At 39.6% G+C, this 11,170-nt stretch overlaps 1 protein-coding gene across 1 annotated transcript; it reads left to right on the top strand.

The window, feature by feature from the left end:
- Positions 1-1,195: 1,195 nt before the first annotated feature.
- TLR5 (toll like receptor 5) lies at positions 1,196-8,677 on the top strand. The gene is made up of 2 exons (XM_026055961.1): positions 1,196-1,471; positions 5,366-8,677. The coding sequence occupies exon 2, from the start codon at positions 5,370-5,372 to the stop codon at positions 7,953-7,955; it is 2,586 nt and encodes an 861-aa protein (XP_025911746.1). The 5' UTR covers positions 1,196-1,471; positions 5,366-5,369; the 3' UTR covers positions 7,956-8,677.
- Positions 8,678-11,170: the final 2,493 nt, after the last annotated feature.

Below are 11,170 nucleotides of genomic sequence, written 5' to 3'. Positions count from 1 at the left end.
CTGCCCATATGGTTTGTATCAGCAGCCAGTTTTATTATTGGTGATACTGGTGTATGTCAGTGCTGCACTTTGCCAGCTTCTGGCAGGAAGGTCTATGACTAACAAACTCCTCTAGGAATCAGTTGATCCCTTGCCCCAAAATGATTTAACAACTGACTGTTGTTTATGGTCTGGGAAAGACATGCTGCAGCGTTTGCCAATAATGTTGGATTCCCTGTTTGCATAGAGGTGCAGTATGCTAGAACGATTTCATACTAAGATTGTAACTACTTCAAACCRAATTCAGAAGCTCTACATGGTCAGGATCCCCAGTTTATTAGATCTTAACTATACTTGTGTCCCTGCAGTATCCATATTAGGCAGGATGGTTATGCTGGTGAAAGTAAAAGGGGGACAGAAGTTGGCAAAAATGTATTTATATAAGCACCTAAAAATCAGAAGTGAAACATTTAAAATGATATGATTTCTGCATTGAAACATCTATTGATGATAAGATTTGAAATTGGAGAATTATTTCAAATTTTAGAATTGGCCAGAAGCATAAGTGTTGCTCCAGTCTGCCTAGAAACCTATTAATAAAAACTGTAGCAAACTCTGTAGTTTTGGTTAGATGAGCAGAAGACAATTTCTGTTCAGTTAGCCTGAATCTGGACATGTACATGTGGAACTTGGCTTAAATATAGTATGAAAACATTCACAAGCAAAGTTGTACACTGATGATGAAACCAGTGTGAAAATCAAATTATCAAATTTTAAGTTAAATCAATGTAACTTTATGCACAAAGCCATCTCACTGTAGAAAAAAATCATAACCATCTTAATGGCCCCTCTCAATGTCTCTTTAGTGTGTAGTGCATTTGGGTATGGAGAGGAAGAAAAGAGGAATATTTTCCATGCACCGATTTTACAGGCAAGAAATACGTTCTAAAGTTGTTCGAGCCTTTCTTTCATTCCTCCATTTCTCTGGGGAGATTTTGTGCTATCTGTGGCAAATAATGGTGTTTTGCTGCAGCCATCATGATAAAAGCAGCAGTCATGCAGCCTCCAAGTGAGCTTTCACATGCTGCTGTTCCAACAGCAAGGCCTTTAGCTTTGGAGTGTGGGGGGGGCTTTCAACTTGGCAAGAGGATTAAAGTTTTTTTCCCTCTATAGGTTTGCGGTAATTAGAGATGAGACTTTCACACATTTGTCAAAAGATACTGCTACCTTTATAGACACACGCATGCGTACACACACACACACACACACACCTGTGATTGAGTGACCTACGCAAAATGGCTTGGACTTTCTCATGAAAGTTAGTACGAGCAAACAATTTGCATTCCTTTTCTTTTGTGCAGATAATGAAAAATTCACCAGCTTTACCTCTGCGTAGTCTTTTTTTTAATCCACCAACCACATCCTGAATGCCTGAATGACCAGTATTTTTGATCCATCTTCACACAGTTATTTCAAGTAGTCTGTTCCAGAGGTGAGTACCCAATTCCTCTTGCTGACTAGTCATCTAGGAAGTGTCTCTGTGGAAGGATATTATGGTCACTGCAGTAGGTTATTGAAATCTGATTCAGCACAAAACCACTCCTGAGACTGCAGAATTTCCTTATATATCACTCTTCTAAAAAAGCAAGTGAATACTCTCAGCCATCAGCAAGGACAAATGTAGGATAAGTAACCTATTCTTTCTTTATTTGGCCTCCAGTGCATTTTTGTTGGGAGCTTGGAAAAGGGAATGGCAAGTGCTTTGTCACTTTCCGTCGGAGTAGTTGTTACTCTTAACTTCTTTCCTGGATTGTCCGCATAGGAAAGGTGACAGCCCTCCTCTTCAGCTGTAGTTTCAATACTTCAGGCCGTACACACTGAGCATCTGCGGGTGTCCTGAGGTATGAACAGCTGTACTGAGCTGGACAGGAACTACAACATCCACTCCCCAATACTGTCAGTTCTCTTCCTTTTTTGCTGTGCTGGTGAAGGCTTCTAGCTGATTAAAACAAAGTCAACCAAAATGAGTTTTAAAAAAAGAGTTAGTGCAGCAGCACAGGTCAGTTCCAGACTGCTCAAAACAGCTGGATCTGGTTTTACTCATTTAGAAGCATATTGTCTGAGCAGTCTGAGACCAGAGCTAGAATGTTTGTACTCTGTATGCATGTGCTTGCTGCCTTTAGATCTAGGTAAAAATATCCATCTTCCAGGGTAAAAGTTTCTTCCTTAGATATGAAACATGAAACATACTCTGCTTAGGACTTTCCATTGCAAAAGCATTTGCTCTCTTTTTCTTCCTCCTCCTACTTCTCTCCTTCCCTTTATTGCTTCCCCCTTCTGACAGTGCCACAGTAGAATGAAACAAAATCCCACATATTGAGCTCTACTTCTCTAACCTTCATTGCTGTTATTTTCAGTAACAAATTAGCCATTTACACAACTCTTCATCTCCTTGTGCCTGTACAGGCAGGTAAGTGGATAGGATGATGGTCATTTTGTAGGAAGAATGTTCTTCCCAAAATTCAGGTGCTCATGTACAATGGTGCAGGGTTGTGTAAAGTGCTTTGTAGAGGCATTCTGTTAAATTAAAAACCTTTGAGAGCAGTAAGCATTACTTATTGCCAGCAACTTTCTTCCACTCACAGAGGGCCAAGATTTGCGGGAAAAGGTAGTAGTTGCACAAAAAAATTGAAGGAGCAAACTTGAAACCATCCTTGTCACCAAACCTGAGCTGAAGTTGAGTGTTAGGGCTGTTAAGAGGTTCTTAGAGACGTCTTCAACTTACAATAATGTGGAAAAGAAGATAGGAGTAAAAGCAGAGGCAGTTAGAAATCTTTCGTCATTTTCTTATTTTCTCATAATAAAAATAAAATCTTATTTTTAATTTAAAAAAAAACAATGTTTTCTAATAGCTCCACTTTAAAAATTTTGAGCTCTTTTTTATCGTAAGCTGAGATACATGTCTGTTAAATTTTGATTTCCAAAATACTTTGTCGTTTGTTTTGGTAATGCTGTGACTTTGCCCAAACTTTAAAAAACAGTCATAGTATTTGGGCAAATAGCAGGAATATAAATTTAAACATTTGAAAGATAAATATAATTAACAACTGCTTTGTGCTAACTGGATGGTACATTTGCAACGTTATATTATGGTGTCAACAAGAGCCATCATAATAGCAAAATAATAAAAGGGAAACTTGGTGTTTTGTTTTCATGGTTCAAGCAAAGAGAAGAATAAAAAGTAAACATCTTGAATGATCTAATGTATGTTTAGTTGTGTTTTTCTTAATAACCTACAATATTTTGTAGTAACATAGTTTTAAATACCTACCTAATTACTGTTTATAATGTTCTATTTTAACATGGTGGGTCAAAAATAGAGGATAGAAAGAACAGTTATTAGTCAGTGCTGGGAATAATTCCCCATAGATGCATTTAAAATCTCTAATAGAATTTTGATATTCACTACCTTCAACTTGCTTTTCTTTGGAGCAAATACTAAAATCCTTACTGAGATAAGATATGAATGAAATTTGAATGCCAGGACTCAAGACTTTAGCACTCTATCCTATACTCATAAACTCACTCACATTCAAGAATTGGTCTGGTCCTAAAACCATGAGATTGCCTTAAAAAATGACAAGATTAAAAACTTAAAATAAGTTGTAGGATATGCATTTTTCCCACTTGGTGTTTAAGCCTTTAGGGTTGACATTTTCAGGCTCATCTTAGCAATCACTGATTTTTTTAGGTACTTAGAAGTTAAGATTTTACTCTAATCAGATGAGTTTGAGGACGTCTCCAGACAACATTAGGTACTGTGAGAGTGTGTCAAAGTTGTAAGATTTGATGGTATTATAATGTGCTTGTAATCCCTATTCAGCAGATAGTCTATAAAAAATGGGCTAGCTCTTTATTTGGTGTTTGCAGTGTGAATATCATAGTGGTTTTTACTGACATACATTTTTATTTCCCAGAAGTCTGTACAATTTGCATGATGGCAACAAGCATAAGATGGTTTTAGTTCTGGAGATAAATATTCTGCATAGCATCTTCCTAATCTGTACCTGTGCTCTGGGCAAGCTAAAGCTTTAAAGAAACAGTATGCTCWACTGATAATAATAATTAATGATAGTTACGTCTTTTTAATCACTGCCTCAAAGCCCAACATTTCTTTCCTTTCTGAAATAGATTTACTTAGCTGCCATTAGATGTCCACCAGGTATTTGGTTCCAAAAGGATTTACACTAACCAATTTTTATGCAGATTGTGCCAGAGGTTACAAAACTACTTCCGCTGATTGTTAGTCAGTAAATCATTTCAGTGAGTGCTTTTTAAAAAGGAGAGGCAGATGGTTGCAATCTTAGTTAACAGGTCTTTAAACTACAGTACACAAACCACCATTTCAGGGCTAATAATTTGCTCTGTTCTTTACCATGCTCAATAAAAAAAATCTTCCATACTTTGAAGATGTTCTTGTATGAGAGAAAATGAGAGAGACAGATGGCATGATGCAGGGAAAATCCAAAGAGGGAATAAATTAATAAATGCCTTCATCAGTGAGTTGCATACTTTGTTGTGTACCTTTTTGTAGAATCTGGCAATCTTGAGTTCAGCAAATGTAGTTTTTCACAAAAATGTGAATTTACATCACATAATTAGTGACCACAAGCATGAACTCTCGCAGCATTGCTTCAGGCTACAGCATTTTTCTTTTCCTTCACTGTTAGCCTTGTTCCTGCCTATACGTTCAAAACTGTTTTGCCACTTTTTTAAGAACAGTTTCACTTTGCAGGGTTAATCTTAAGGTCATGGAGACCCAGATGAAGTCCCTCTCTTTAAAATTTTTGGCTGAGTTAGGCAGTGCTCTGTTACAGCGATCTGAATTCCAACCAGCTTCAGTGGTTACCCTCACAAGGAGAGGGCTCAGGGAAAGACCAGCATGGTGCCTGCTCTGTTGAGATGATTGGAGTATTGCACTTATAGCCCAAACTGTTGAACCCTGTTTGGATAACTGATTAAGGAATGATTTTTAAGCTAATATGCTACTGTTGCCACTTCAGTGATGCAAATTAAAAAGCTGGGCCAAGATTTTCAAGATTTTCACGCTTAACTAGTGGGGTTTTGGTGCCCACCTTAAGATACATAAAAGAGAATTACTTTTCAGGTATTAGCTGCTCACATCTCTTTGGAACCCATCCTCTGAGCAGCCAGACTATCAGTTGCCTATTAGACTTTCAGAGAAAGGATAAATCCCCAAATCACTAGTCATTTTTAGTGTGACATTTGTCTTTTATTCTATATGGTTAAAAACATACTACACAACCTTATTGGRTAGACAGCCAATTGCATAATTAATTCTTACTGTCTTCACTTTTTCATACAGATTAATGATGTTACATCAACAGCTAGTACTTGTCTTTGGAATATCTCTAGCTAGAGGTATATATGCATTTAGAAGCTGTTACTCAGAAGGCCAAATCTCCGTGTATTATTTCTGCAACCTCACAGATGTTCCACTTGTGCCAAAGGATACAGTGAAGCTTTTGCTAAGTTTCAACTATATCAGACAAGTGAACGCAACTTCATTCCCACTGCTGGAGCACTTGTTGGTGTTGGAAATCGGAACACAGCATGTCTTTCCTGTTATCATAGGAAAAGCAGCTTTCAGGAACTTGCCAAACCTTCTTGTCTTAGATTTAGGTTACAATAAGATTCTTCAACTGGATCTTGATGCTTTTGTGGACTTGCCAAATTTGACTGTACTCCGGCTGTATGCGAACAGTCTTGGAGACTCCATCCTGACGGAACGCTACTTTCAAGATTTGAGGTCCTTAGAAGAATTGGATCTTTCAGGGAACCAAATCACAAAACTTCAGCCTCATCCCTTATTTTATAATCTAACAGTCTTGAAAACTGTGGACCTGAAATTCAATATGATATCCAACCTGTGTGAAAGCAATCTCACCAGCTTCCAAGGAAAAAAATTTTTATTTTTTAGCCTCAATTCTAATAAGTTATACCATACAAGTCTAATGGCCTGGGCCAAATGCCCAAATCCTTTCAGAAACATTACGTTGAGCTCATTGGACCTTGGTCACAGTGGTTGGAGCACAGAGAAAGTCCAGTATTTCTGTACAGCCATAAAAGGGACTCAAATCAGTTCTCTAAAACTTAGTCCTCATATAATGGGTTCAGGATTCGGCTTTGATAACTTAAAAAATCCAGATGAAAATACATTTACAGGTCTAGCAGGGAGTGATCTTCGTTTGCTTGATATTTCAGTTGGTTACATTTTCTCTCTCAATCCTTTTGTCTTTCAAAGCCTTGGTAAATTGGAATTGCTGAACCTCTACAGCAACAAGATAAATCAAATCCAAAGGCAWGCGTTTTTTGGCTTGGGAAACCTAAAAACTCTCAATGTCTCAAGTAATCTTTTAGGTGAGTTGTACGATTATACTTTTGAGGGGCTGCATAGTGTAATGCATATTGATTTACAGCAAAACCATATTGGGATTATTGGTCAAAAATCATTCAGTAGGTTGGTAAATCTGGAAATAATTGATCTTCGAGACAACGCCATTAAAAAACTCCCTTCTTTTCCATATGTGACCACTGCCTTTTTAGGTGACAATAAGCTAATGTCTGTAGTTGACAGAGCAATAGCTGCAACATATCTTGATTTAGAAAGAAATTGGCTGGCAAACCTGGGTGACCTGTATATACTTTTCCAAGTTCCAGATTTGCAGTATATCTTCTTAAAACAGAATCGATTCTCTTACTGTGTGAAAAGAGTTAATGTTATAGAAAACAATCAGATAATCTATATAGATCTAGGAGAAAATATGTTACAGCTTGTGTGGGAGAGAGATTTATGTTTGGATGTGTTCAGGGCACTCTCCAAACTGCAGGTTCTACATCTAAATAACAACTACCTCAGTGCTCTTCCACAAGAGGTTTTCAGAGGTCTAACATCTCTACAAAGACTTAATCTAGCTTCCAACCTATTGTCTCATCTTTCTCCTGGGATTTTTCCACAAAGCCTAACAAACCTAAACTTGTCTGGAAACCAGCTTTTCTCCCCTGAGCCTGAAATCTTTATGACTTTGAGTGTCCTGGATATAACACATAATAAGTACGTCTGTGACTGTACTTTAAAGAGCCTACTAGTGTGGCTAAATGAAACCAATGTAACCCTAGCTGGCTCACAATCTGACAGATACTGTTTATACCCACCTGCTTTTGCAGGAGTACCTCTGTCTTCTCTGCTGTATGATGGTTGCGATGAAGATGAACTCCAGGAGTCTCTCAGGTTCTCAGTATTCATCTTCACCTCTGTCACCCTGGTAATGTTTCTATTGGCAGTCATCATTTTTACTCGCTGTCGGGGGATTTGTTTTGTCTGGTATAAAACTATCACAAGAACTTTGATAGACAGCCATCAACCAGCAGCTGATACAAATGAGTATAGATACGATGCATATTTGTGCTACAGCAAAAATGACTTTGAATGGGTCCAGCATGCTTTACTTAAACGCCTGGATTCACAGTATTTTGACAAAAACAGATTTACCTTGTGCTTTGAGGAAAGAGATTTCTTGCCTGGGGAAGAACATATCAACAATATTCGTGATGCCATTTGGAACAGCAGGAAAACAGTTTGCATTGTGACAAGGCAGTTTCTCAAAGATGGGTGGTGTGTGGAAGCCTTTAATTTTGCCCAGAGCAGATACTTTTGTGATCTGAAAGATGTCCTCATTATGGTAGTGGTGGGGTCACTTTCTCAATATCAACTGATGAAACACAAGCCAATTCGAATCTTTTTACAAAGGAGTCGGTATTTGCGGTGGCCTGAAGACTATCAAGATGTAGACTGGTTTTTAAATAACCTTTCTTGCCAAATTCTGAAAGAGAAAAAAGTGCAAAGGAAAGCCAGTGATATAGAGCTGCAGACTGTAGCAACACTCTCACGCTGATACTGTATGGGTTGCTGCCTTTCTAAATATCCTATTTCCAGCTGTGCCACAGGAGGAAGAAACACAAGTTTCTTCAGCTTTCCTTGCAAAAGCAGGTAGAAACACAACTATTTCAGTTTAGATCTTATAAACATGGAAACAGCTTGAAAGAAACCTGCAAATACAAGAAAGTGCAATTCTTTCATGGACTATGGCACACATTTTCAGAAGAATTAAATGAATCATGGATGCCTCGCATTTTGGATTTCTGAGCTTGAGAAACTTTAATTCTAATTTTCAGAGTGCTACATACTTGCAGCATACTTGTCTCTGTTTCAGTAGGAGGAGGGTGGGGGTTTTTTTGTTTTTGTTTTTTTTTGTTTTTTTTTTTTTTAAGAGCCCATGGTAGAGTGTGGGCAGCACCCAAATATGCTTTCATGTACGGCCTAGCCTGATCATCAGTTCATGGATTACTTTCTCTTGTGCTTTCTGACCTCTAACTTTTCATGCCCTGTTTCAAAGGAGCATCAGTGTTCCCCAACTTTACCCTTGAAATTGGTGGAACACAGGTTTTATTTACCCCTCATTTAGCCTAAACTTGTCAACTGGAATAGACAGATTTTGAACTTCATTCATCCCTGTCTCCTCCACAGCTGTGCTTGGTGGTAAAACTACAGTCCCTGGCTACTTTGTTTGCTGCTCTTCTCCCCGGGGAGTTTTTCAGGTGAGCTGGCTCCTGCCCCACGGAGAGAAGGGAGCAGCCCTTTCCCAAGCAGCGCTGTATCCAGCGTGCTGCCGGCTCTCACAGGACACAGCGACCATGCAGCGTGGGCCAGACCGCACTGTGCCTCCAGCAGGACTCCGGCCCCGTGTGAGAAAGGCGAGCACTGAATTACCTCAGCAGCCGTGAGGGCTGTACGCTGGTGACACGGTCGATAGCCCTGTGGCCGCCAGACAGCTTTTGCCCTCTGGGAGTGGAAGGTGCAGAAAACAACCATGTAACGTGGGTTGTTCTCTGCGCGGCCTGTGTCCTCGTCAATTCTAAGATTTTTTTTCTGCTCCTATTGAAATAGTTTTCTAGCATCATTGGCATCTGGTGCTTTACCTCTTCTCTAAAACTTGTGCCACTGTTTTGTCCAGGTATATATCTTCAGGGATTTGATCAGGGTCATTTTAATAAAAGTCTGACTCAGTGTGCACTGTTAGTTATAAAACCTGCACCCTTTATTTTGGCTGTGACATATTTCTTGAGTAAACTGTTCACGTGGTTTTATACATTTATTCAACAAAAGCTTACCAAACATTTCAATATGGGCTGAGTAAGTTTTTCACTGTAGTAAAGAATCAGGGATGGACTGTGATTTATAAACTGGTTACCTAGACCTTAGCTGCCTACAAATACTACTACTTTATTTTGATAAAGTATAATCCACTTCATGTAAATGCAGTCATTCGAATATAGATGTGCCTGTGACTGATCTCATTTACTCTAAATGTACCAATATATACGATTTATACTGCTATAACTACTACAGTAAAATATTACTTCCTTCTCAATCAGTGTAATCATTCAGGAACATAAAAGGGCCCAACCTTGGAAAACGTTAAGGAGGGAGGGAGGCGAAAGAGCCGGGACTGTGCTCAGGGAGCCCTGGGTGGCGCTGTTGGCTCGGGGAAGCGCCGGGCCTCGCCGCCCCCCGCCTCCACGCCCGCCGCGGCTGCCGGGAGGGCCAGACTGCCGGGGAGAGCCCGGCCTTCCGCGGGCTTTTCGGGGAGCCACCGCCTGCCCTTCGCCCCGGCACACCGCTCTGAGGCCTCTGAAAATGCCCAACTTACTCCCCCCCCCGCCCCCAGCCCAACAAGTGCAAATAGTTACAGACATCCTCATGAGTCAGACGTTACACTGGGGAATACTTCGAATTAAATAACATCTACAGGTTGCCAAGCAGGAATGAAGCTGTCCAACCAAGATCACGTGCAGGTCTCRGCTGTCAGCATCTATGGAGCTGTACATGGGGTAAGAGATGGGATTTTTTTTTTAAATGTGCCTGAGAAATTACATTTGAATGAGCATCACAATCAAAACTTTTTTGCTCAAGTGTTGACTGAGAGCCCTGTCCAGTTAGGACCTTACTGTATATTTATAAGGCACTCCTATCTCTTCAGATACTTAAAACTTACTTCAGCTAACCTATGTATGCAGGAACTATTGAACAAGCAGATGCAGAGATTATTGAGATGGCTCTACCAGGGCTTTGACACTTCATTTGAAATATTTCCATCTACTTCATGCTTATCCCACTGGTGGGAGATAGCTAACAAAACTTGCACTTACTTCAGTCTTTGGAAAGTTCTGACCTTTTTATATGAAGATTTTAATATGAACTTCCTGAGAAGATAAAAGCTGTTGGATGAAATTTCATCTTCTGCCTCAGTCCTTATATACCACTTTGGAAGCTTAAGGAGATCAAAAGTATGTTAGGAGGAGCTGGGAAAACTTCTCTCTAACACAGAGCAGCTTAGAACCAGTAGAAGTAGCTCCCATCTGGCCCCTTGCAAGTTCTACCATAAAGGGTGGGCAAAAGGCAAGAAAGGGATTTTTGGAGAGCATGCTACTGGACCATTCCTGATTGTGGAATGGTTCATAGGCATGTGAGTATCTTCAATGGGAAGTTTTAAAAAGATCTGAAATAACTTTCTTTTTTACTTACTGTGAAACCACTCCAAGCTTTAGACTCTCAGAGCAAATACAGTTGGTACAGTCTGTCCTATACAATGAAAAATTCTCTTAAATTGGTCATAGGACCTTTATCAGCACTTCTATGGAGTCACTTCTTAAATGACAAAGCCTGGGGGAATTGTCGAGAAAGGGCTTGCAGACTTTATACTGCTCTGCTCAGCAGAAACCACAAAAGCATCCTGTACAAAAATGGGGAATGACTGTGCCTGATGAATTAAGGCCATAAATCAAGCCTCGACCTCATAACTATTGATCAGATTCCCTTTAGGCTCACTGGGAACATTACAGCTCTATTAGAATTTTATGGCTCTTTAGTTAAGAATATTCTCATCATTTTTACTCACCTTACTCAGTGAAAGACATTAACTTGTTGGAGAGCATCCAGAATAGGGTGTGAAGTGTGACACTGGCTCTAAAGTAAGCTATTAGGACGGAAGCTGGTGAATTTATTTGCAGTAGCAACACAGGGAATATTCAGAGGACAGTGACTCAGTGC

The sequence above is a fragment of the Apteryx rowi genome, unplaced genomic scaffold (genome assembly GCF_003343035.1).
Source record: "Apteryx rowi isolate R43461 unplaced genomic scaffold, aptRow1 scaffold_128, whole genome shotgun sequence".
In the NCBI taxonomy this organism is placed as follows: Eukaryota; Metazoa; Chordata; class Aves; order Apterygiformes; family Apterygidae; genus Apteryx; species Apteryx rowi.
Note: the sequence above shows the minus strand (reverse complement) of the source record. Positions and strands in the feature narration are given on the sequence as shown.